This window comes from Dermochelys coriacea, chromosome 2, assembly GCF_009764565.3.
Source record: "Dermochelys coriacea isolate rDerCor1 chromosome 2, rDerCor1.pri.v4, whole genome shotgun sequence".
Classification (NCBI taxonomy): Eukaryota; Metazoa; Chordata; order Testudines; family Dermochelyidae; genus Dermochelys; species Dermochelys coriacea.
The window spans coordinates 158,029,288-158,057,220 of record NC_050069.1 but is presented as its reverse complement, the minus strand read 5'-3'; the positions used below and the strand labels follow the sequence as shown (position 1 = coordinate 158,057,220).

The following is a 27,933-nucleotide window of genomic DNA, read 5'->3' as shown; positions in this document are numbered from 1 at the left end:
AATCTTGAGCAAATGTAGGTGTTTTCAGTGTCTTGAAGGTAAACAGCTAATTTGGATCAGGAGGAGAGTGAGCTCCAAAGCCTAGGTTTCCTTCATGGAGAAGGCCCTGTTGGCAGCCCCTTCCCTTTTAAACCAAGGCTATTTCTGGTTTTGGCACTTCCACTGCTTAGTAGTATTGCATGCAAAGAGAGGCTAATGCAGAATGTGCTGCAGACTCAGTGGTATTTTAGAAAAGGACCATTTAAATCTATGCTCCCGAGACTTCATTGGCTACCAATTTAATCTGGGTACAGTTCAAGATGCTGGGGTTTTTTTGCTTAGAAATTCATTATTGGTTTGGGCCCTGAGTACTTAAGCAGCCAACTCTCTCCTTATACTTTTTTCTGACTGTTGAGACCATCAAGTCTCCTTAAATTGACTGGCCCCAAATTTACATGAGGGGTCTCATGGCAGGGTGTTTTTCAGAGGAGACTCAGTTCTAGATCTTGCTCCCTTCTTGGGGGGGGGGGGGGGGGGGAGAGCTTAAGGTTCTTAATCTTTGGGTCACATTGCAAAGCCCATCTGTTTGCTCAGGGTTTTTTGTGAGGGAGTTGCTACTTTAAGTAGGTGGGTGCTTTCTGAGTCATGGAGAAAAATTGTATTTGCACATACAGCCTGAGTCTGGCTCAGAATAAAAAAAATTTTTTAAAAGGTAAGATATGAGTTAAAGTGAGAATAGAGTTTCAGAAATTACTCTTAAATTATTCCCTAGAATTTTGCACTAATGCCGGGTAAGGGCTTGTCTATATGAACATTTAGTTTGCGGCAAACGGGGGTGTGACTCTTTCCTTCCCTAGCCTGCTATGGACCAACTGTCCACGTGGACCCTACTGATACATATTAACAGTTTGTTAGTGTGCTTTGATTTAGTTCTCTGGACTAGATCAAAGCGCACTAGCAAACTGTTAACACCCATCAACAGGGTCCACATGGACAGTTTAGTGTGTGGCAGATTCACACCCCAAGGTGCCATGAACATCTTGCTAAATATTTCAATGTTCTGGTCCAGTAATAAATTAATAAGATGAGTGCTGTTCTGTATCTATAAAATCTACTATTGGCTTCAACATTTGTTTTCTGTCTCCCTTTTGAAAGGGGGAAAAAGTAGTGGGAGAAAAGAAGAACTCTTGACAAGCACTTTCAAAATGTTTTCTTGTTAATCTATTATTCACTTACATGTCCTTTTAATAGGAAGTACAGATAATTCAGGGAAGACATTGCCTGCCAAAATTTCTACTGAATTGTAAACTCTAGGGCCCCAATCCTGCAAAGATTTATGCAGATGCTTAAAGTTAAGCACCTGCATACAAGGCTTCATGGGTTTGGGATCTAAGTGACAATACACTTTATGTAAAGATGAACTAAAATTTAGAAATTTTTCTTAATAAACTATTCAGCATACCAAACCAGTTATAATGTGTGCTCAAAAGTGCAACTATCTTTGCACTTTAAAAACAATATTATTTTAAAATAATACCTCCTTTATTTACCTGTACCAAGTCCTGGATTCTGTGGCTTTTCGTATAATAGCTGATGATATGATTTTAAGAAGCAGAATAAACATTTCAAGGCATAAGTCTTGATTTGAAGCACTTTATCAGATTTGCAGTATAGTTTCCTGAGTGCTATGTTTTCATACTGATTTATGTATTGGTATTTTTAAATCTAGGATGTTAGTTCAGAAAACAGAAATGCGTTGAAAGTTCAGGAAACTGACAAAGGTAACAGTTGTTTGTGTGTTAACTTTGTGCTGTATATTATGTCTGTACAAAGAACAATCCGTCGTACAACAAATGAGTAAAGATTATGTAGTTTTTAATCTCATTTGTCAATTATAGGATATTCCAATTTAATGGGACTATTTACCATTAATTTTACTGCTATGGGAGTTTTACTGACAAATAAAGGAAAAGCCGAGAGCTTCAACATGCATTGAAAGAATAATTTAATCTATTCTAGTTTTGAATCATTGACTTCATGTTTGTGTCAGATGCTTTTATCGACGATAAAATTACTCATTCCTCGCCTTGTAATAGCATTTGAAAATATTTCGGGTTCATACCTTATGCAAATAATTCTGCATCCTGTGTATTGCTATTGTGTGGAGACCTTCAGGAGACTCATTTGAATGTTGAATTAGAAATTTCTAAAGCTATACACACCCAGTTTCCTGAATAAAGATTTAAAACATGGATTAATTTCAGTGCAAAAATAGACATTAATTTTACCATTTTAAAAAAAAATTAACTCTGATAGAGGATCACCAACGAGTATTCTATGTTACAAATTCCAAGATGTGTGTTTATTATGTTACTTCCTACCATCTAATTTAAGGGGATTAAATACGTTTTTAAAACATAATATAATTTGTTTCTAGAGTACAGAAGTTTGCCTGATTGTTCACCAACTCTGCCTGTTGTACATAATACCATTAAGCAAGGGAATGAGAAAAGGAAAAATAGCACCAAAGTTACATTTTCAGACAATAAGACTCAAGATCTTCTTAAGAAAGATCCTAATCTGAAATTTCAAGATGAGGCTGAATCTTATAAAAAAATTACAACCCATGCCAATTTCACACCCCATCCAGGTAACAAATGCAGAAATTTTGTGCTCTTTCATGAGTTGTTCAGTTAACCTCTATAATGCAAACTTTCATTGTCCCCTGTGCATTTATATGAAAGTGTCTGGTTACAGCAGTTCTGCTATCTCATTTGTGGTTTTCTGAATTTATTTCTAATCTTTCTAGTCAGACCTCTGTTAAATCCAAATGAAAAAACAAACAAACCCCAAACTGTCTACAAATCCAATGAATTTGCGTGTGTTATGTATTCGTTAGTCAGCAAAGTCTGCATAGTGTACAGTCAGATATGATTACTCTGAATCAGATTATAAACAACTTTTTGAAATTCTAGTCAAGATGTGACTTGCGTACTTTTTTATTTACTCACAGGTTGGTGAAAGACGAGTGTGTCTGCCGCACCTCACATCCGATGGCATATAGGAGTCATAATGGAACTGCAAGGGCCCCAGAGAGAATTTTCCCTGGTGCAGGACCGTACATGGCTCCGTGCTGCCCCTCCCAACCTGACAGCGCCCGGCATGGGGGCATGGCAGAAGGGAGACTGGCCATAGCATTTGGAGCAACATGACTAGGGGTTGCTCTTCAACCCAAAATAGCTGGAGAGGTTGCCATAAATTAAAGAACCCCTTGGAAACACTCTGACTTACACTAAGGGCTGTAATGGCCCCTAGAACAGGTACAATCTGGTAGACCCAAAGATGCCTGGAGCAGTGCCATCTGTACTGAGCTTCTTGAGACATACACCATAGAATCTAGCCAATAACTTATTTCAGTTATTTGGGGGAGCCTCTGACTAACTCTCCCTCTCCCCCTCTTCTAGAGAAAACAGAGTGAACGCTCAGTGGGAAATCATAGTAGAGACAAGTCATACGTAGCTAGTAGAGCTCAAACCTATGCCCTCCAGGGAGCTGCGAAGTAAAAAGTAGAGCAGAGTGAATAACTGATTTTTTCAGTTTAGTGACTGAAATGAAAACAAAGTTTGTTAGAGGTCAAACAAAGTGAAAAATTTTGTTACTTTTAAAATATAAACAAATCTAGCTAGACATCAAAATGAAACTTTGTTTTGAAAATTTGAAATGTCTCATTTAAAAAACATTGATATGAACAATTTTCTTTTGAATTTTTCTCATTTATTGAGCTGAAACTATTTTCTGAAATCAGCCCAGATTTGTAAATAGATTTAATTGCCCTGAAATGTATATTTTTTTGGCAAATAAGATATTGGACTGAAAAATTTCACGCAGCTCTAGTAGAAAAGTACCAGTGTGTTGTCTCCACTATATGGACAGCCATCTCAAGATAAAAAGTAAATAAACCACCCAGACTTTTTTCTTGTGCAGCGAAGACAGCGTCTTAAATTGGCTCTAGGAGGACTGTGCAGCAGCCACAGTCCCCAGAAGGAATTTTGGTTGAAATCTTGGAAGGTCTCAGATTTAATATCTGGTATATGTCAATGGCCCCACCTAGTGGATTTTTCTAATATTGCTATATAATGTTTGCCATTTTACAAGGATTGTTTAATAAATGAACTCTCCACTCATTTCCTGAAGTATGTACCCATATTCTAGACTATAGTAATGAAATACTTTTATTCAACTAATGTCTTTCAATTTAAGCACAAAGGGCTGTTGTTGGCCACATCATAAACAGCTCTCACGTAAAGAGCACTGGTACCAAATATTAGTTGGTTTGACTTAATCAGTCTTCACTGATTCCATAGCATATTAGGTTAGCATGAACATCAGTACTTTAAAAGTTCTAAATGCTACTGTCATAAAATGACATTTGTACTACACCCAAGTAGTGGCTCTGTAGTTAAAAATTTTTGGACAGTTTCCCTTAGAAATTTAATTTTAATATTTAATCTTCCATGTAGCTTATCATGCTTACGCTTAGGACAGAGGTGTTTTTTGTTTTTTAATTCACTAAATTTAAATTTGGGCTTCAATCTTAACCTGCCTCTAGTTTTTTAAATAAACATTTTATCGTAACTATTACAATAATAACTCTACATAATGCTTGCCATTTGTTTTCAATAACATATAATTGTAAGACAGTGGCACTGTATATAATATTGAATGACTAGTACACTTGAGGTAAATCTGTTATTCATTTTGAAATAATGTATATAATATATACTTAGATGTCACTTAGTGAAAACATGCATATTTCAAAGCCGAAAAAAGTTAAATTTTCCTGACCTATCCTAGTAATAAACCTGTTCTCTGAACCAATTAACTTTATAATCTCTTTACCAGTATTCAGAAAAAAATAGTTCAACCCTTGTTTAAAAATGGAATATTCATGTTTTGTTAATTTTGACTTTTGATGCTAATTTAAAAGAACGAGGTCATTCTGTTTAAGTGACTCTGTGTTTTTTCTTTTGGAGACTCTCAAGAAATTTCTTCTCCAGTCCTCTCCTCTCCAAAGATACATTCACAGGCTCAGAAGATTTTTAATACATTATCAGCATCTAGATTACTTTGCAATAGAATATCACATAATGGAGGAAACCAACCAGTTCAGAACCAAACTTACTCTGCAGCTTTGCAGAAAAATAATAGACAACCTAATGTTAGTGGGAATGTGTCTAAACAAGAAACCATGCAAGAGTGTGGCAGAAACCATCCTCCTTCCATTCAGGGACCTGGACCTGAAGAGCAAAGGCCAAATAGAAAAACTACAGATGTTAGAGAGGTAAATGCTAGAACAGAAGAGTTGGTAATTTCTTTAAAATGTTTAGTTTCATTATTTATTATTAGACTGAACTATTAAACTGCACAATTACTAAAGACAAAAGTGTTTAGTTTTTCCTCAACCAATACCAATTTGTCATCAGCGCACTGTTTTTATCCTTCCATGAATGAGTGCCCATAACATCCACAGTAGTTTAGCGTGCTCATTATCTGATCTGACACTGCAGAATGCTACCACCGAGAAACATGGTTTAAGAGTGACTGTTAATCTCACTGATGCAGTAAAAAAACTGAGGATTGTCAAGATGACATACTGACGGTATATGGCAAGGCCCTGTGTGCTTTGTTGTTTACTGGACCTAACCTTTGCAGCAAGGTCTCCTGACTTCTGTGGCATAGCAACGCAGAATTCTGTGTTGCCCTGGAATTTCTGCAGCAGCTTCGAGTTAGTTAATAGAAAAATTGTTAGATCATCCTCTCCAGCTCCCTAAAAATGCAGGATTGTTTTGTTCCTTACAGTAAATAGAAATTGCAGTAAATAGAAATTGTGATTAAAATTTTGGGAATTGGCAACAGTCAATTTTTTTTAATTATTTTTTTTAAATAAAAAGCAAATACTCTATGCTTATTCACAATTTGGGAGATGAATTCCCATCTTTGATCCTGCTATTCTTTGGCTGGAGAAAGTTTTATACTGTAGTGCTGCAACTTCACAAACAGAGACATGCTTTTTAAAAATGAAAAATTACAATGTACTGAATATTGCAGTAGTCAATAAACCTTGCAAAAAGATCCTGTTCTTGCAGGATTCATTTTTATATGTATCAGCTCTCCCTGATGTTATGGTTGTCTGAGTGAAGATTTTTCTGTGTATGTTTAGTAAAAGCTACTATCTCCCTCCTGAAAATTGTCCTAGAGCAGACTGAGGTAACTGGGCACTGGACCCTTGGCTAAGTTGAGAGGGACTTGGTGTCAGATGGAGATGGCGCTTCATTAAACTCTGCTGAAATATAGTAGATGCTGATCTGAAAGCTCAAAAAAAACTTTCAATCACTTACAACTTTTTACTTTCCCGCTGCCCAAAGCAAGCAATACTGTATGTGTATGGTGTTTCAAATTCCATTTGTTTTGCTGTAACTCTATTCAAAAACGTTTAATTACAGTAGTTGTCCTGGAGAAAACACATTTTTCTCCCTCTATGTGTATATATTGCACAAGAAAAACTACATTAAAAACATTAAGCTTGCAAATTCAAGTACTCAAAAAGTTAGAAAATGTTAGAATTAATTGGCCTGGCCCCTTCCATGTAGAGGTTATAAATTATACAATTATGTGATCTTTGTGTTCTCCTTCAGGCAGAAACCAAGCATGGGTATTTTCAGACCAGAAGTTTTCAGATATAAAAGTGTGAGAATACTGGGAACTATGAAGGAAACTACATCTTTAAAATTAGCTGGTACTATAAGGCCACCACTGTAATATTAATGTTGTTTTCTAGGTTTGTTTGTTTTTTAATAACCAACATCAATTTTAGGCCAAAACTACCTGACTCTGTCCCTTTAAATTCCCCTTTGTTGCATGTCACATTTCTGCACTTAAAAGGTTATATGGACCAAATTGAAAACATTTGCAGTTCTAATGCATGAAAGATATTTTTTTTTTAAATTCAGGTGTTTGAAACACATCAAGTAGCAACTCAATCCGCTAATAAACATCTGTATGAAGCAACACCTATGGAACATCTTCTGGACTTAGTGGACAAATATTGGAATGGTTATAAATCACTCCACTGCAATGAGAAATTTCTTTGTAAGTAGGAAAAAGATATTTTAACAGGGATTAGTGAACAACCTAAGATTTATATAAGTGATGTATAGAAAAATCATTATTTATTGGGGCTTTGCAATATAATTCCATCTTGAGTAGTGTAATTTAAATGATAGACTTTAGCCTCTGTCTATGGCACAATAATCAGTAATCAGATTTCCAGAACCTAATCCAATAATAATAATCTACTCAACACATTATGGACAGAAGACAAACATAAGCAATTCCACATCAGTGCATAAGGTGGCTTTTATTTTACTTATTAATTGGACATTGAAAACCAGAAGTGAATAAAAATACAGTGTTAGAATGATGGTCTCAGGCCAAACGGAAGTGAGATGTTGCACCACTAATGTTAGACCAACTAGCTTTGATCTTAATTTAGGGCAACATTGCAACCCAGCAGCACACTGGTGTAAAAGGGCACAAGATGCCTCTGTGTTTTTTTTTTCTGCATCAGATACTCATATAATGGGGAACAGCACAGAAAGGGAAGCAGGCTCTTCAGAACCACTATGTCCTCTGCCTTGTGCAAATGAGTGGGAGGGGGAAGAGTAGGGTGAACGCTTCGCTTCCCTTCCCTCTTTGTCTTTCTCACCCTGTCGCATCCAGGCTAGCATAGCTGTGCTGGCATGTCAGGGAATATATGATGAGCTGGATATAAACCTGGTACAGTGAATTAGTGAAGCTCCTTTTGCTACAATCACCTATTAAAAAGGAAATTAATTAATACATTTTATTTTAACCCCCACCTTAGGTACAGAACTGCTGTAAGGGATCTACTACTATCTGTATTGCTCTCAGGGTTCCCTCCCCATTCTGCACTCTGGGGTACCTGATGTGGGGACCTGCATGAAAGACCCCCAAAGCTTATTTCTATCAGCTTAGGTTAAAAACTTCCCCAAGGCACAAATCCTTTCATTGTCCTTAGATGGTATTGCTGCCACAACCAAGTGATTTAGACAAAAATTCAGGAAAAGGATCACTTGGGGTCCCAATTCCCCCAAAATATTCCCCCAAGCTCCTTCAACCCCTTTCATGGGGAGGCTTGAGAATAATATACTAACCAATTGGTTACAATGTGAGCACAGACCAAACCCCTTGGTTTTTAGGGCACTGAAAATCATTCAGGTTCTTAAAAGACTTTTTTTTTTTAATAAATAAAATTCTTAAGAGAATCACACCTGCAAAATCAGGATGGAAGGTAACTTTACAGGGTAAATAAAAAGATTTAAAACACAGAGGATTCCCCTCTGACTCTGCTTCCCAGTTACAAAACAGGAATGAAATTACCTCTTAGCATAGGGAAAATTCACAAGCTAAAACAAAAGATAATCTGATGCATTTCCTTGCTCTTACTTACAGTTTTTGTAATCTTAGATGGCTCATTTCGGGTATGCTTTCTGGAGATGCTTTACCTGCCTGGTCTCTCTCTCTCCATCCAGAGAGGGAACAAACAGAGCACAAGCAAAACCTCCCCCCATATTTGAAAGTATCTTCTGTCCTTATTGGTCCTTTTGGTCAGGTGCCAACCAGGTTGTTTGAGCTTCTTAACCCCTTACAGGTAAAGTGATTCAGTACATCTGGCCAGGATGGATTTTATGTTACTATATACATAAAGGTTGTTACCCTTCCCTTAATATTTATAACAATTGCTAAGGTGCCTAAGTTATTTAACTTCACCTTTGCAGATAGAGGTCTATAAAATCATGAATAGTGTGGAGAAAGTGCATAAGGAAGTATTATTTACCCCTTCACATAAACACTAACTGCAGGAGGGGTGTGTCACCCAGTGAAATTAATAGGAGGCAGGTTTATAAACAAACAGAAATACTGCTTCACACAACACAGTCAGCCTGTGGAACTTGTTGCCAGGGGATGTTGTGGAGGTCTGAATCATCTGGCATTGGCCACTATTGGAAGACTGTATACTGGGCTAGATGAACCATTAGTCTGACCCAATATGGCCATTCTGCTATAAGTAGAATGAACAATATTAAATAGGAAAGGAGTGATGCAACTCGGATCTTTACAGATCAAAACTTCTGTGTTCTGTGAAATATCAGAATTTCCATGTGGGTTAGAAGTCACTTAGATCCGGATGGGTGCAAGTGAAAGTTACGAGAATGCATAATTAAGCAACAGGTAGGGCTACTGAGCATGGTGCTTTTTCTAAAAAAATTCATTTTGTGACAGAATGTACCCATGTCCACACTCTACACATTATTGTAATAATCTTTGTACAATGTATGCTATCATTTGGGTATCATTTGAAAACTTATAATTTGCTAGCCATTATTGTCCCAATAAAATGTGTGTGGCAACATTGCATGTAAAGTTGCAAGATTTCACTGTATGTTATTAACACATGTTCCAAACTGAGATTGGCAAACAGCTCTCTCTCAAACAAAGGAATATGTGCTCTGCTTAATTTGCATTTAAGTAGTAAACAGCATCATCAAGCAGGAAGGGGAAACAAAGGGTGCTTAAACAGGCTAGGAAAAGCAGTAGGGAACATCCTTCTCGTTAGACTCTTTGTCTCCTGAATTTTAGCTGGAAGTGTTTTTCAAGAGGGAGACTATAAAAAGGAGGGACAAAAGCCCCAAGAGAATTATCCCCCCTCCACCCCCCCATTTTATTCATGGCACCAGAAGTGACAAAGGAAACATTCGCTGGACGAGAGAAGGGATCCTGACCTAAGAAATTAAGTCAGTAAGACTGCTGAATGCATATGGTGAGGAACCTTGCTTAATCCTGATCTAGATTAAGTTAGGCACCAGCAATGTTTTAACTTTATTTTCTTGTAACCTTCTCAGACTTTTGTGCCCCATTACTTGCACTCAAAGTCTCTTTATAGTTAAACTTGTTCTATTGTTTGATCTAATCCAGTGCGCTTAAATGGAAGCGTCTGGGAAACTTCATTTGGGGTGGCAAGTTATGTGCATATTTTTTCTATTAAAGCAATAACAGGCTTTATATGAATTTGTCGTATCCAGGAGAGGGCTGGGTAGTACAGGGCATATATTTCTGGGGGGAAATCTAAGACGGGGTGTGTGTTGGGGTCACCTGCAGTATAACAAAGGCTGGTAAGAGCCAAGGTATGGCTGGTTGGCTGCAGCACACAGACAGACATAGCTGGGAGTGACCTGCGTGCTGGAGGCTACAGCAGCAAAGCATTGCAAAGGGCACCCTAGGTTAGAGGTCCGGGATGACACAGCTATCCATTAGTCTGGATTGTAGCCTGATATGTCACAGTACAGTAAACTGAAGGGAGTAGGTGCTGCAGCCTATTTTGTTTGGGAACTCTCTTTATCATCTGCCATAAGGAATGGAGCTGCTGCCTCTGCTGGTTACAGTTTTCTTGGAACCCCCAATACATTCCTGCTGCAGTGCCCTGCCCTCAAGCCTGGCATGGCTATCACTTTCTCCTAAGTGCAGCTCTTGCACACACTTGAATGAGACACTGCTGCTGGTTGGCAATGGGAGTAACTGAAAATCCTAAAAATTAGCCATTAAACATGTAATTTGTATTTGCTGCATTTTGAGTACTTGCATGATTTATGACATAATACACTTTTGATATTACCTTTCCATTGCAGAAATGTAGGAGTAGGATGTGTTATCAAGTTTACAGGAAAGCAATTTTCTTCAGTCCAGTTACACTTACTGAGCTGAGTTCTGCAATAAATTACTGTAGCATAATTTCAGATTAACTCAACTGAAGTAAATAGAAATCATTGATTAGATTTTGTACCATTATCACTAACTACAGACGTTGTTTGAGACCCTTGCCTAATCTGCTCTGTTCTGTTTTTAATTCACAGCTCAGGCAGGACCTGTTTTGTCTGCAATGCAGAAATCTGCACCTGTGGATCAACAAAAAGATTCTGCAACAATGTGTCAGGAGGTGAATAATCTGCTCTTAGAGAAAAAGACTTTACAAAGTCATTTGTCTGAACAAGATCAACAATACAGCATAAAGATTAACAGTCTGATGTCAGAACTGAGCAATACTCAAAAAGACATGGTGATTATGGCACTTTCTCTTTTCTTCTAATGATTCTGTGGTGTGGATGAAATTGAATACACATGTGGTAAAACTTAAGTGTTTAATCATATCTGAGTTTCTAATTCAAAGTGGAAAGATCTTGTTAGTGGGTTAGTGGGTAGTTAATACACTAGCTTTCAATTTGTGCTGGTCAGAGTTCAAACTGATTTTGATATGTGAAAAGCCTGAATCTCTCTGGACTACAGAGAGCTAGTTTGTCAGTCATCACTAAGTGTATGTCTACACTGGCAGATTTACAGCACCGCTCAGAGAGCCCTGAAGGGAAACGGCTGTTGTGTGTTCACACTATCAGCTGCCTGTGTAATAGCGTATTCACAATTGTAGCGGTATTTGGAGCGGTGCACTCTGGGCAGCTGTCCCACAGAGCATCTCTTCCTCTTCTGCCTCTAAGAGTTGTGGGAAGATGTGGGAGGTCACGGGGCATCCTGGGTCCTATTTCCTGGCCCTGTGATGTACTGCTTTGCATCCCAGCAATCCCTGTGTTTCCATCTGCATTTGGCGCCATCTTTCAATGGTTTGTGTGCTGCGGGCTCTGCCTCTTTGGTCTGCAGGAATGGATCCCGAACTGTTGACCAGTATGCTGCTCGCTCTGACCAACACGTCATGAGTGGCAGTGGAGTTATTCCTTAAACTATAAAGGCAAGAGGAGTGCGACATCGATCTTGCCACAGATAGTAGGTATGACATGAGATTGCTTGTGGCATTCATGGAGGTGCTGACCACAGTGGAACGCCACTTTTGGGCTCGGGAAATAAGCACTGAGTGATGGGATTGCATCATAATGCACATCTGGGATGATGAGCAATGGCTGCAGAACTTTCGGATGAGAAAAGCCACATTCATGGGACTGTGTGATGAGCTTTCCCCAGCCCTGCGGCGCAAGGACACGAGAATGAGAGCAGCTCTGCCATTGGAGAAGCGTGTGGTGATTGCGCTGTGGAAGCTGGCTATTCCAGACTGCTACTGATCGGTCACTAACCAATTCAGAGTGGGAAAGTCGACTGCTGGACTCATGTTGGCGGAAGTGTGCAGGATCATTAATCACGTCCTACTCTGAAAGACCATGACTCTAGGCAACATGTGTGACATTGTGGATGGCTTTGCACAAATGAGCCTCCCGAACTGCAGAGAGGCGATAGATGACACGCATATTCCAATTCTGGCACCAGACCACCTAGCCACTGAGTACATTAATCAGAAGAGGTATTTCTCAATGGTTCTCCAGGTGCTTATGGATCACCGTGGGCATTTCACAGACATTAATGCAGGCTGGTCCGGAAAGGTGCATGACACATGCATCTTTCGGAACACTGGCTTGTTCAGGAAGCTGCATGCAGGGACTTTTTTCCCGGACCAGAAGATCACCGTAGGAGAAGTCGAAATGTCCATTGTGATACTGGGAGACCCCGCCTACCCATTAATTCTGTGGCTTATGAAGCCATTCATGGGATGCCTTGACACCAGCAAAGAGCGGTTCAACAACAGACTAAGCAAATGCAGAATGACTGTTGAGTGTGCTTTTGGCCGTTTAAAGGCCTGCTGGCACTGCCTATATGGGAAGCTGGACCTGGCCCATGACAATCGTGCTTTAGGCGCCATAATATTTGGGAAGGGAAGGATGAAAGCTTCACTCAGGGCTGGACTGCTAAGACTCAGCGCCTGGAGTCTGAGTTTGAACATCTAGAGAACGGGGCTATTTAGAGGGGTGCAGCGCAGGGCCAAAAGGATCAGGGATGCTTTCAGGCAGTAATTTGAAGCTGAAAGCCACTAATATTTATTGCTATGCTCAGAAGTGCAGTGCTTGTAATGCTAGGAGGTGATTGGTGCAAACGATGCAACATGAAGGTTTTACACAATTGTCTGTTGCTTTGCAGGGCTGTTTGTTTTCAGTTAATAGAATAAAAATAGTTTTCAAACCAATTCTTTTATTAAAAAACAACAACCGGGGGAGAGAGTCAAACAAACAAACAACACATCAGCACTGAGGGAGGAGGGGAGGGAAGGGAAGGTCCCAGGAGAAAGTGCAGTCCTGGGACGGCTAAAGATTTGTGCATGTCCAGGGTTCAAACCTCCTTTGAATTACAATGCAGGGGGTATTGTATTTCAGCCGGGCCAAACTGCAGAGGGATGGGTGTTGTGTGCAGTAGGTACCGGGAGTCTACAGTGCTGGACTGTGATGGGGAGGAGTGGAATGCCGTGGGTACAGACTGTAGCCAGGAGGTTGATAAGGTGTTGGCAGTGTCTGAGGGGTGCATGGGAAAGAGTTTTGCGACAGTGGTTGCAGGGAAAGGTGGGAGCGGAGCTGCTCGGTTTGCAGTGCTAGTATCTCCTGCAGTATGTCTGCTTGGCGCTCCATAATGTTTAAAAGCTGCTCCGTGGTTTCATTCTGGCGTTCCGTGTTCTCCTTGTGGTCCCTCTTCTCGCTGTCCCTCCACTCCTTCAATTCCTGTTTTTCAGCCACTGAATGCATCATAACATCACGCAGAAAGTCCTCCTTAGTTCTTCGTGCCTGCTTTCTAATTCTGCGTAGCCATTCAGCTGGCGATAACAACGAGGGAGGCTGGGCTCCCAAGGTCATATCTGTGAAGTTTAAACATAACATTTTACAGAAGCAGTATTGTTTGCAACACACAGAAAGCTGATTCAGTGATTTAAAACACATCCAGTATTCACACACCTGTCACTAACTCGCTGACCCCAGGCAAGCACACATGAGCCACACGACTCCCAAAATGGTGAGTAGCAGCAGGGGCAGGATCACTCTTCCTGGATCCTGCTGTTCTCTTGGGGAGAGCCAGCATGATAGGGGGAGCCTGATAATCATTCCTGTCCCCACATTTTTCATAGAATGTGATCTTTATAGAAGATATCTCGCTGCTGAGGGTGAGCAGGAAATCAAGGGAGGGTCTTCTCCAAGACTGCAGCTTCTGTCCTGGCCCTTATGTGGCTTGCCTGTGTGCAGCAATGGTTCTCACCCACTCCTTCTGTGATGGCACAGTGCCATGGGAAAGTTACCGTTAATGGGGCAAGAAGCAAAGCAGTTCTCCCAAAGAACCTGCTGCAGCGGATTGCCCAGTATCTCCATGAGTGTTTCCTGGAGATCTGAAGCAGATTCCTGTGAAGTGAGGGAGTCAATCTACACCCTGTTCCACCAGCATGTGGTGGTATATGCATCATACAGACACAAGCTTGCTTTCTGGAACTCCCCTGCCCCCAACAACTTGCCTCAGCAATTACCAAAATCAAATCCACTTACCAGGGGCCTCCTCTCCTGTTTGTGCTTCGCCGAGCTCTGACAGCCTCCTCCGGAGTAGAAAAGAGCTCCTGGCTGCAGGCATCTCTGACCTCCAAGTCATCCTCTGCCTCTGGGTCCCCCTCTCCCTCCCTCTCCTCGTCCAAGATTTCCTCCTCCTGGCTCGGTCAACTCTCGACTGGCATGTGAGCCAACGAAGTATGCACAGTGGCCTTCACGATGGAGGTGGGGTCGCTGCAGAGTATCGCGTCCAGCCCTTTGTAGAACCAGCAGCTCATGGATGCAGCACCGGAGCAGTGATTTGCCTCCCGTGCCTTGTGGTAGGCGTTCCACAGCTCCTTCACTTTGACCCTGCACTGCAGTGTGTCCTGGTCATGGCCTCTTTCTGTCATGCATCATGAAATCTGTCCATAGGTATCATAATTTTACGGCTGGAGCACAGCTGGGAGTGGACAGCCTCCTCTCCCCAAATGTTGTTGAGGTCCAGCAGCTCAGCATTGCTCCAAGCGGGGGATCGCCTGGTGCGTGGAGCAGGCGTGGCCACTTGGTAGGATGTGTGGAGACCACTGCACACATCATCAAGCAAACAGGAAGGGGATGTTCAAAATTCCAAAGAAATTTATGGTGTGGGGATGACAGTTGGTCACGTGAGGGCTGGGCAGTAGACTTCAAACCAATGACCAGAGATACAAGAACAGGCTTTGTGGGACTCCTCTTGGAGGCCAATCGCAGCGTTGTAATCGGCCTGGGGTGTCTACACTGGCACCGCGGCACTGTACCCCCAGTGCAGAAAGCTGTATGCCTCTTGTTGGGTTGTTTTTTTTTTACAGTGCTGCAACTGCGCAGTTTCTGCACACGAAGTGGCTTGGCAGTGTGTACACCTCGGAAGTTACAATGCAGAAAGCTGCTTTACTGCTCAGAAACTTGCCAGGGTAGACAGGGCCTAAGGCTTGTAGGAGCTCACAGCTTACTGTGGACTGGCAACTCCTTAATCAGTACCCTCCTACAAACATCTTTCTTTATCCCTTTCCCCAGTGAGCGCTTGAAAGAATTTGCAACATTCTCTTTATGAAAAAAAGGCAGTTTCTGGTTCAAGCCCAGGCACCTCCATTCTCTCTCTCAATTAGAGATTTCAGCTTGGCATCCAGTTAATTGGAATCACTGATCGCCATGCCTTTCTAACCCTGCATGTCACACTTTCAACAAGACACCTTTTCCTGTCTCACTCAAAAATCCTGACTAGCTCCTCCCCACTTGCTAATGACTATCTTGTCTCCAACCTCCTTTTTTCAGTAAGACTCTGAGAAAAGGCAGTCTTTTCTTTCTTCATTCTAACATCTAGCTAACTAATCTGCAAATCTCAACAGTGAGACTGCCCTTTTGGTGATTTACCTGCCTTGCCTCATATCATCCCCCTAACTTCTCATCAAATTTGACCCACTGAACAAGTCATTCTTAATATTTTGTTATTCTGTTAGAATTACTTGCCTCTGGGAAAAAGTGGGTTTCTTCTGTTGCTCTTGTTCTGAAGAGAGCTTCACGTCTACCAGCTATTCTTTCTATTAGCCATAAGGCTCTGTCCTTGGCCCTCTCCCTCTGGGTCATTTCACTGATAGTTTCAACCCAGGATATCACAGCTACAAAGTGTGTACCCAACACCATATTAATCTTGATTTATTGTCGAATTCCTCCACCTCCCATCTATTTTTGTGATTATTCAATTTATGCAGATGTTTTTGTTGCCTCCGTGTAAAATTTTACAAGGTTGTGTGTACACTTGAGCAGGCAATCAGCTGTTTGCACATGCTATTGGGTGGGTATTTATATGTCTATTGTGCATATAAAAACTTGATTTGCATGCAAAAGTTGGCATTCAAATGCACGATTGCCTTAGGCCATGCTTTATGAAAACATGGGCACTACAGACAGCTTTTGCTCTTAGAATAAACAAAGAATAAAACATCAACATAAAGAGGGAAGCAGGTTAAACAGAAAAACAAGTCTTGTATAATTCTACTTCATAGTGTGGTAGGATATGAGTGCGATGGAGAGGCAAGTGAGTCCACAAATACTTCAAAATATTTGTAAACTGCATACCAAAGCTCCTGCTTGGCTATGTAACCTGAACTCTTTTGGAAATCTAGGTTTAATTGCACTTACCTTCTGATCAAACTCCCAGCAGCATCCTATCATATCAAATGGTCAAACAATTCAGAGGAATGATTCAGGTAATTTTCTGTGTGCTCATTAGCGTGCACTGTGTAAGCAGCTTGTATCAACTTTTTTCCTCTTCAAGTGAAATATTTTGATGCCAAGACTAAACAGTTACTAAATTTAAAAACAACTTCTAATTCCCTTTATATTTATGAACTATATTGTGTGTGCGTTAGAGGGATTGAACCACTTTCCTCCCCCAAATTTTTAATAGTGTGATAGGCTTTCATCCTATGAAATTGAGCATTTATCAGTGATCATGCCTAATCTCTTTGCAGTTTTACCTAGATAATGTTACTTTGATGTTTGTGGCATTTCTTGTATGTCCATATGCTTAATATAGGGAGTACTGCAAGTATTAAAGGTGGTAATTTATGGCAATTGACACATTTTTAAGCTTGACCACTGTGTATATACACACTGGGCAGCTTTTTCATGGAATTGAGAAGAGACTTATTTTCTTTTAGCCAATTGAACAGTGCCCATACTTAAAATAAACTGAATTAATAATTTTCAGAGTGGTAGTCGTGTTAGTCTGTATCAGCAAAAACGGAGTGCCACAAGGACTCCTCATTGTTTTTGCTGAATTAATAATAAGAGTAAGATTTCATGTGTATCAAATGCTTTACTAAAATCCAAATATGTGTCTCTTTCATCACTTTAATTTTGTAATTCCATCAAAAAAGCATTCAAGTTTGTCTAAATTTGTTTTTTGTGAATCCATCTGGATTATTCCTGGTTGTTCCATTATCCTCATAAAACAATGGTTCTGAATTTTGGGCTCATGATCCAAAAGTAGTTTGCCAACCCTTCCCCCACATGGCAAGAGGAGTTTTCTATATAATCTAAACTTGATGTTAAAATGTTTATTGCTTGGTTGTAAAATTAGCTGCCTGAATGTAAATTGTTGCAGTAATAAGGTTTGAGTGTACAGTTTTCAGGACTAGGCAATTTCAAAGTTCTCAGTGTGTGTAATTTTTACCTTGATATATTTTAAAGTGTGCCATTTGTCACCTTTATTTTCTGAAGGTAAATATCTGCTCTGGCTCAGTATGGCACAAAGAATTTTAAATTAAGTTCTTATTTATTATTGCACACTTATTTGCTTTAGTTTGGGGTTTTTGGGGGGGAGGCTTAGGGGGGTAGTTTGGAGGGGGTTTTTTTTGCTAAAAGCACAAAGAATTCTGGAATATAGGGGTAATGGAAGAAACATGGGGTGATTTTGGGGTCTCGGAAGGAAAAAGGGGTGTTTAAGGGGTTATAGGTGGAAGACAATTGAGATCTAAGATCCAAATCCTGCCTTCCAGCAGTCAGCCTGAATGTTGGTCCTAGCTTTGACATAAGGAACACTCACCTGTTCAGCAGAGTAGCTTTGCAACTCCTTTGTAGCCATTATTGCATTAGCCGTGACGGTCATAACTTACTCTTTCCACATTGAAGAGGAATGGGAAATCCATGTAGTAACGTATCTTCTGGTCCCTTCCATGGCTAATCCATCACCTGCTCCATGCATAGTGACTGAGCATTTTCCTTTGACCCCAGAGGTTTTTTCTGACTGAATGAGGCTTTTGGTATCAAGTGAGGTCTCCATTTAATGGAATACACTTCCCATATTCTGAACTAGATCCAGTGTAGATATCCAGTCTTATCAGGTGATGTGTACACCTATGCCATTCTGTCCTAGGCTTCTGTGGGTATGTCTGCACTATAATTAGGCACCTCAGCTGACTCGGACTTGCAGGGCTTGGGCTGTGGGGCTGTTTAACTGCAGTATAGATTACCAGGCTAGCTCTAAGACCCTTCCACGTCACAGAGTCCTAGAGGCCAGGCTCCAGTCTGAACCCAGAAGTCTACTGTAATTAAAACAGCCCCTTAGCTCAAGTCCCGTGAGTCCAAGTCAGTTGCCAGGGGCCAGCTGCTGGTTTTTAATTGCAGTGTAGACATACCCTCAGACAGTTCCCACCTCAGTGGTACCTACTTGTGACACTACTCATTTTGTCATGGGGATCTCTGACAGTCAGTTGCCACCTCTCAGGATCTGATGCAGTGGTGCTTTAGCCCTCTGGCTAAGGCACTCAAGTCCTAAGAGTTAAGAACTCAAAACAGGGTCATCTGAGAGTCTTCAGCAGGACTCTGCCCTTCTGTTCAGGGACTGTCTTCAAACGACCACTCCTTCTGATCAGTTTCCCTGGGCCCAGTCATCCCATCTGGTGGGAGACTTGTCCATCCTTCATGAGGTCCTGTCCTCCAAGATGCTTGCATCTCCGCCCAGCTTGGAAAATGGCGTGAAGAGTGCGCTTATAAAATCTGCAGATGGCCCCAAGCAGGGAGGGGATAAATGGGAGAATTGGTCTGAAAACAAAGATGAAATTCAGTAATGACAAGTGCAAAGTACTACACTTAAGAAGAGGTGGGGGAAATCAAATACACAACTACAAAATCGGATTACTGGCTAGGCAGTAGTATTGCAGAATAGGACCTAGGGGGTCATAGTGGATCTCAAATATGAGCGGTTGCAGCAATACAGTTGCAGAAAATGCTAAGATCACTCAGGGGTGTATCAACAGTAGTGTTGTAAGTAAGACACTGGAGATAATAGTCCCATTCTACTTTGCCCTGGTGAGACCCCAGCTGTGTCCAGTTTTGGGTACCACACTTGAAGAAAGATGTGGACAAATTGGAGCGAGTCCAGAGGAGAGCAACTAAAATGAAATGTTTAGAAGAGCTGACCTCTGAGGAAAGGTTAAACTTTATCTTCAGTCTTGAGAAAAGAAGACTGAGGGGAAACCTGGTAAGTCTTGAGACAAGTTGAGGTGTTACAAGAGAGGGCAGTAATTAATTGCTATCAATGCCCACTGAAGGTAGGGCAAGTAGTAATGGGCTTAATCTGCAGCAAGAGAGATTTAGTTTAAATATCAGGAAAAAAACCTTGCTAAACTATAAGGACAGTTAAATACTGGAATAGGCTTTCAAGGAATGTTTTAGAATTCCTGTCATTGGAGATTTTTAAGACCAGGTTATTCAAACATATCGGGGATGGTATAGGTATATTTGGTCCTGCCTCAGTATGAGGTAGGGGGGCTGGACTAGATAACCTGTCAAGGTCCCTTCCAGCCCTACATTTTTATGGTTCTGTGTCTCAGACTCTTGATTGTAACTAGGCTTCTTTCATAGAGAGAGAAGCAGAGCTCTGTTCCCCTTCCTGGTCAGTCAGGAACAGAACTAGAATTTGATTTAACTCCACTCCACACCTGACATCTACTGCAGATGTAGCTGGATGGGGCTACATGGGTCCACAGGTCCTCATTAATCTCCCTGCCAGTGTGTCCCATCACAGCTTCCTATGTGGTCTGTATCCAATCAGGATTATTCTGTCATGACTTCACTTGGCACTGTAGGACAGTCCAGGATATTACCTTCCTTCCTGACTTGTTAGACTTTCCTTTCCTGGGATATGGGATCCCTGTGCCATCCTGTACGTTCATCCTCCGTGCCTGAGAGCAACATGAAAGAACACAAGCAATTCTCTGCTATGGAGTTTGTTATGGTCAGGAAGCCAGATTAATTATACCATGTGCGTGAACAGCACTATAGGGGTTTTTTTGGACTTAATCCAGTCCTTGATCTTCAGCAGCTTCAGCTGTTGCTGAGCAATCCAAAACAACTCCATCTGACAAGGAATCCAGGAAGATAGATAAGTTTGGCAAAAAGTGGTCTCTTCTGCTCGACTGTGAGACGGCCATTTCGAGGCAGTAATGGTCAGTTATAATCACTCTGTGAAATAAGTTCACATCACAGCACTGTGAGCCATGGACCCATGAAGAAAGTAGTTACCATTGTGACTATATGCACTCACACCCTTTGGAACACCCTCTTGCTATGGACAGTCAGCAGCTCACAGATACCATAAAGGCTGTGAATCTGGGTCCCTGTCGATATCATTCCCCCTGGAATCAATCCAGGGGAATACCAGGCTTTCCCAAGTTCTGGACTATTTTGATTCAATGACTGGTGTAATGTTTGTTTTTTATGGAACCAAGTCACAGAAAACAAAATAAATCAGGAATACCAGGTCTTGCCTTTTTCATTTTCAGTGATGATTGCTTTATGATTTACTGTGTTACAAAATCATGTTTAGACTGTCAAAGAATAATTTACTGGGAAAATGTTCAGTTGTTATCAATTTGCTTTTTAAGGTTTGTTCTGTTAATTTTTAAATGTCCCTAGGATATCTTGAAGCAACGTTTAGACCAGTTGTTGGAAGAGAACACTAACTTAAAAGCTCATCTGTTAAATGTGGAACAGAATGTCAAAAATGCAGACAGTTCTAGTTCATTACATTTGCAACTTATTGGTGAGTTTTTAAAAACACTTGTTTTAATAACAGTTGTGTCAGAGGCAAACCCATGGCTGTGTTCTGTCTTTAGGTTTAATTTGTTTAGTATATCATGATGCCTTTACTCACACCAAGTACTATCTCATTCCATAAGTACTTCCATGGCAATTATTATTTGTATTACCTTAATGCCTAGGGACCCTAGATATAGACCAAGACCCCACTGTGATAGGTGCAGTACAAACAGCAAACAAAAAGACAGTCCCTGCCGCAAGGGTCTTACAAACTAACTAGGAGACAATAGATAAATATAGACAGGAGTACAAGGAAATGGAGATAGCATTGGTCAACATAATAGGCATTGGTCTGTGGACACCAGCAGTCTACACATTGTCAAGTTTTTTATAGGCATCACAGCAAAGGAGGGATTTGAAGGTAGCGAATTAGGTAGCTTTGTGCATGTTTACAGTGAGTGCCTCCCAAGCATGTGCGGCAGCATGGTAAAAGGCACAAAGGTGCTTGTTTGAAAATTTAACAATTGGGCGGTGGAGACTGGCATCATGGGCTGATCGGAGGCAAGCATGAACAGATTGACAGCGAACAATAAGTAATGTGGTAGTTGATTTGTGAAGGGCCTTGAAAGTGAACAGAAGCAGCTTATGTTGGATATGACAGAGAAGGGGAAGCCATGGAGGGATTCAAAGAGTGGGGCTACAGCAGAGTGGAGGATATAGCTCGCTATTTTAAAGATATAATCAACAATTTCTCAGCCAAACCACATTTAAAGTAGACAAATTTTCTCTTAATGCTTACTTATTTAGTGTATGTTTGCACATCCAGCATAGATTCTAAATTTGCTTAGTACCAACCAGAATAGAATAAGGACATATGGCACATAAGTATGGATTAAAGTCTACTGACTGCAACCTTATTAATAATTCTATTAGTGTTAAACTGTGGATCATACTATTAATCTGGTGACATGAGTCCCTCTAGTGGCCATATCAACAAATGCATCCGATGAAGTGAGCTGTAGCTCACGAAAGCTTATGCTCTAATAAATTTGTTAGTCTCTAAGGTGCCACAAGTACTCCTTTTCTTTTTGCGAATACAGACTAACATGGCTGCTACTCTGAAACATATCAACAAAGTTCCAGTATGCCCAAACAAAAGATGCACTTCATCCACTCACAAACTCCACTCTCCCCTTTCCTCATGAGTAAGTCTCAGGGCAACAATGAGGCGTGCATGTAACAAGGCCTGACATGCTGGTGACATCAGTCCTAGTATCAACACACTGAAGTGCCCAGAATCTGGGATAAGGGATAAAGAACACCAGTTGTGCAGGGATTACCATCTTCAATTACTATGACCATTTCTTCCCACTAGTCCCTGGGAAGCCAAGGAACCCATCCAATCAGGTATGAATGCACTAATAACTTGAGATCTACTCTTAAAATGCTGCAGCAGTGTTTCAGTGAAGATGCTAATACGCCGATACGGGAGCTTCTCCTGTTGGTGGAATTAATCCACCTCCAAGAGAGGTGGTAGCTATGTCCACGGGAGAGTCCTTCCCATCAACGTAGTGCTATCTACGCTGGTGTTAGGTTGGTATAACGGTCACTCAGGTGTGGATTTTTCACAGTCCTGAGCGACTGTTTTACCAATGTAAGTTTATAGCATAGACCTGGTCTGAGTCTGTTCCACTGTCACACAGATGAACTCTGTCTCTATTGAAAGCACTAGAGCCAGTATATTATCTGTCACTCAATTTCACACTTCCTTCTTGCGCTTTCAGCGCAAATTCACATTTGCAGAAAAATATATGACCTTTTTCCTTTCTGTGAACATTAAAATCTTAATTTATTTGGACAAATGTTCATAAAAATGATGGAAGAGGATTGCAAATGCCAGGTAAGTAAACTTTGGTTTTTATTTGAATGAATACTCTCGTTTACTTTTTTCAGGAGCCAGCCAATTAGCAAACATCAGCATCTCTGCAGGCAAACAAACATTTGCATGTATAGGACAATGATAGCTGTATACCATCTGGAAGAGGCATATATAAACTCAGAGAAATAACTGGTAGAAAAAGGCCCGTTAGATCATCCAGTCCATCCTTCCTGGTCAATACAGCATTGTTCACTACAACAGCATTCATCAGTGCTTTTCACCAGTTCTTTCTACATGATGCAGTTTCCATCATTTAGAACTCATCACTGGGAAACTTTCCTTTGCTCAGTTTAATACTGAGGGCATTTATTACAGATGATTGTGTTGCGCACGCCAATGGTAATTTATTAAGTTGTCCCTTTAGATTTTTATGGTACCTGCATTTTAGGTCTAAAATGATTGACAGAGTCCTTTTTTAAAATGATTTGGTGCGTTATTGAGCCTTAGTATTCAATACATTTCTCATGCTTTTTTTCATCTAGATACTTTTACTATTTAATTACTTCAGTATCGAAGAGCAGGAAACAATTTACTTGAATGCCCACCTATACACCTCCAAAAAACAAAGCCCTACTCAGTTTAAAAAAAAAAATCTGAAAGCATGTTTCAGAGAATCATAGATATGTAAGGGCTGGAAGGGACCTTGAGAGCTAAACAAAGTCCAGCTAAAAAGCACTCTCCAAAATTATACCTCTGTTAGAAAAATTGTACTTTCACTCAGACACACATCCACAAAAAGTCTGGATCTCCCAAATGTTGACTTTCAAACAGTTCCCCTGTGCCATATAACTCTTCAAAATCACAGAAAGATTAGTTTATTTTCGGAGGCAGGAGTGAGTCAGGCTAGCTTCCAAGTTAACCACGGAGTGGCCACTGCCAGCATTCACCTTATCTGTAAAGAAGGGGGATCTGCAGTAAATTAGGCTCATCATCGCTAGCTCTAAAACTATAAAAATAAGGTTTCCTGATTCTCTTCCCCTCCTCCCACCAATATAATGCTTTGTATTGGCATTTTGGAGCCTGAAGATTTTGGGCTGCTAACCAGAAGACATTACTTTGGCTTAGGGAAATAAAAATCTGTCTGAAGTTCATAATACTCTTATATTCATATAGCACCTTTCAGCCTGGAAGATCCCAAAGCACTTTACAAACTTAACAAGCTACTATATTATAGTACTATAAACAGTTTAAAACAGGTGATGAAAATACAACTTACAATGGTGTCAAAGGGCAGTCCCATCTGAGCGCCATCCTGCTGCAGGCCACAGCATGACAGGCAACTGCCTAAGTTTCCTTTTTTCAGACTCTCCAGAAATAGTTCAGTGCATCATCCCAATTGTAATAATAGCCCTTGAGGGGTTACTTATTCCCAAAGTCCCACAAATATAAATTATAACAGATGTCCCACAGCCATAGTCCATATTTCCCCACCATAGTCAAAAACAGTACTTGCAACATACTGGTCCAGCATCCCTCACTATGTCCCAGCTCTCCAGTGCCATCCTCTCCTGACCTTACACCAGGCCACCCCATAACCCTTTCAACTGTAGTGCCTTCTAGGGAGAGCTGGTGGAACTCCCACAGCCTCTCTGCTGGGAGCTTCCTTGCCAGGGAGCATCCCTCACACAATCATGATGATCTAGTCTGACCTTCTATACATTGTAGGCTACAGAACCTCATCCACCCACTCCTGTAATAGACCCCTAACCTCTGGTTGAGTTACTCATTTTTCTTCTGGGTCCAGCTCTGTAGGTCTGGAGATGTCAGCAGGTAATCTGCTCCCCTGCCTTTAACCTTCTCCAGCCCTTGGCTCCAGCTCTCTGGCTTGAGCCAGCAGGCTGCTTCCACTTATTCTTCTCCTTCTCCTCATCTTCCCACCATGACCCAGCAAATCCCTCTTACTGTTCTCTTGGCCTTCAGCCTTCTCCCAGCCCCCAAATGTACAGTCTACAGCAGCTTACCTGCCTTCTTCCTCACTGCCAGACAATCCTCACCTACCCTAATCTTGACAGCTTCTGATTCATCAGCTCTCTTTCTGATCCTTTATAGCTGGCTCACCCTCCTAATTGGCAAAATGGGAACACTTGCTCTGGCACAAGGGAGCTGGACCTGCTTCTTCACAGGGGCCAGCCAGATGGAAACTGCAAGGGAAGGTTTATAGTTGAAATGTAAGTTGAAATTTGGCCAGGGCACTAGCTTTAATGCCCCTAATTTTGGAGATCGACCCAACTGCACTGAAATCAATGGAAATTGACATGACTTCAGGCTCATGAAGAATATTTTGGGATCTTTAACTGGCACAAAAGGTCAGGCTGTCAACTGTAGGTCTCATCCAAGGGATGGATATTCAGTCTTATTTTATGCTACTGTACAGTATTTACCCCTCTGAGGTTAGGTTGAATTTTCATCAAGAGATATAGCCTCCTTAAGATATTTTGTCTCTTTGAATTTTAGATCTGCAAAAGGAGAATCAACAGTTAAGAAGTGAAAACATCAGCTTGAAACAGCATCTTCAGCACTATGATCAGATTCAAGAGCTCACTGAGATGTTGCAGGAAAGCCACAGGTATATTGAAGGTCCTGGTCAGAAATAAAAGAAACTACATAAGAAACCCAGATCCTTGGCATATTGAATACTTTGAAATTTTAAATTCATTCTGTATTAAAGTAGCAGAGCTTCTCAGTTAAATGTTTACTATGAGTGGAAGATGTTCAGTGTATTTAAAATGTAAACATAGTAGGCCTTTTAGTCTCAGTATTTAATGAACAACAAGTGAAAGTTTAATGGATGATTTCCTTACTGCGCCATAGTAAAATTTTTAGTCCATAGTACTGAGTTGTCTCTAGATTCTGTGGAGGTAGCACAAGATGATGCTTAGCAACCAGTCTGCTCAGCCAGCTCTCTACCTCTTAAATTGACAAACTATACAACTAAATCAGGAGCAACATTTTAAACATTTCATTTGTTTTTTCAAATTTTATACTGGTAGATTTATACTCAGTTGAAACTTCAATAACTTACTATCCTGGAGGAGAGTGGGGAGGATGAATTAAAATGTTCATTACACAAGGAAAATGATCAGATAACAAATTTTCCATTCCGCTTCATGGCATCTCCACTAGTGCATAATATTGGGAAGTAACAAGTAGCAACAAATTGAGATGGGCGGGGGGGAGAGGGGAATAGTGGGCCTGAATTAACACTGTGTTTCTCCAGTTTTACACTAGTGTAAGTCAATTAATTGAGCTAGCCTGGCATTAAAATTGAAATGCTGGGCTGAATCAGCCCCCAAAATATAGAATTCCTCCTCCCTATGGAAAGCAGGACCTGGGCCTATATAAAGACTGCTGCCTGAAGTTGCTTCTACCAGAGGAGGGCTCTCTGGGGGGGATTGAAGTCTATCTTGTAATGTTTTATAAAAGTACACAGGGATGACCATGTTGCTGCTTTTCAGATTTCTTCTGGGAATGCAAGTGCATTCTCTACTTGTTCCTTTAGCCATCTGGTGATACTCAATCTGCCCATTGATACTGGTACAGCGTGCCATGATACCCCCTGGAATTAGTTGGTTAGAGGCCTTGTGTGCCTCTGATGCAGCACTACATCCATTTTGCTAGTGAGGTGTGAATGTGCTAGATCTCTTGCATTTTGTGTGGAAGGGGGGAAAAAATGGATGATGGATTTTCTTCTAGGTTCTGTATAAATTGAGATGGAATGTTAGTGCTCTGCACACATACCTCTCGGGGGGAAAAAACCTAAATTTTTATTTAAAGACAGTAGCTGAGAGGGAGAAATTGAGGCTGGCCCTCCCACTGGAGAAAAATAGCTGAGCAGCAAGAAGAAGACAGGACAGAGCAGAAGGGTTGCTAAGCAACAGCTTGAGCTGCCTCCAGTTTCAGTGCCCAAAGGAGACCCAGGACTTCGGCTGACTCACTAGAGAGATTGTGTACAAGAAGGACTATAGACATGTTTTACGGAGGTGTAAATATTGCTATTTATTTTATTATTGTTTGAATGTAAGGAGTGTAAAGTGTAATGAATTATTTTATTTTAATTAAGTGAGTAGTGGTGCTCTTTCAAATTGGGAGAACTAGAATCTAAGTACGCTGTTCATCCCCAGAAGAGATAGCAGCAGAGGTATTGGCAGTGCCAAGTGCCACACACGCTGGCCTACTAATGTTTTATGTTTGAATTGTACCCTGGGGATTAGATGGCTGATTTTATAAATTGAATAAATAAGTTTCAGCCATATTCTGGCGGGATCATCTCGTAGGAGCAGAAAATATCTTAGTCTCCGTGCCCATTTAAACATTGCTCTGTCTGCCAAAACAGTCAGCAAAGAGGGGTTGAGTACTATGTGTTTTTTTGTGATATAGTTACATGCTATTTGAGGAGATGAACTGAAACAACCAATTTATTTCAGTGTAATGTAGGCCTTCTGCCAGTGGTAATGACTTTCAGCCATTGATCAACTTGGGCTGATTTAAATCAGTGGCAGATATTGTGGCAAAAATCCCATAGGGTCTCATAGAAACAAGTCACTTTAAACAGGCCCTGCTATTCTACAGAAGCTACATATTCTCTCTGTGAGGTTGATGCAGCTGTAGCATCCCTCACAAAGGATTTGAATCTTCTTCAGCAGCCCATAGAGCCTCCCTGTTAACCACAACTTGCTGGAGTCAGAATGTCCAGGTGTGATAATCTAAAAAACATCAGCTCCCAGAATCGTGATGAACTGAAGTCAACACTAAAGAAAATACACCTATCCACTCAGTTTGTGGTGGATGGACTATGGACTCCAGGGGCTGATGGTGAAACTCTGGCTAGGAGCCAATTCTGGCATTTTCGGGTACTGACCTTTGTCCCCAGTGTAAATTACCTGAAACAAGTTCTCCTGGCCACTAAATGGTCATCTTTTTACGATCTGTAATATAGCTAACAGTTTTATATTATAAACTTGT

The 27,933-nt window shown here is 40.9% G+C and overlaps 1 protein-coding gene across 19 annotated transcripts in view; it reads left to right on the top strand.

The window, feature by feature from the left end:
* The window catches only part of CEP72 (centrosomal protein 72), an 82,167-nt gene that overhangs the window by 16,663 nt on the left and 37,571 nt on the right, over positions 1 to 27,933 (top strand). For 14 of the 19 annotated variants that reach the window (XM_043508565.1, XM_043508560.1, XM_043508566.1 and 11 more), the window contains exons 7-13: positions 1,709 to 1,760; positions 2,417 to 2,629; positions 5,013 to 5,320; positions 6,990 to 7,128; positions 10,971 to 11,173; positions 20,910 to 21,036; positions 25,426 to 25,537. In XM_043508565.1, the coding sequence (XP_043364500.1) occupies positions 1,709 to 1,760; positions 2,417 to 2,629; positions 5,013 to 5,320; positions 6,990 to 7,128; positions 10,971 to 11,173; positions 20,910 to 21,036; positions 25,426 to 25,537 (1,154 nt within the window). Of the gene's footprint in view, positions 1 to 1,708; positions 1,761 to 2,416; positions 2,630 to 5,012; positions 5,321 to 6,989; positions 7,129 to 10,970; positions 11,174 to 20,909; positions 21,037 to 25,425; positions 26,968 to 27,933 lie in introns of those variants that run through there. The other 5 variants (XM_043508570.1, XM_043508573.1, XM_043508572.1 and 2 more) reach the window with 3 other exon arrangements.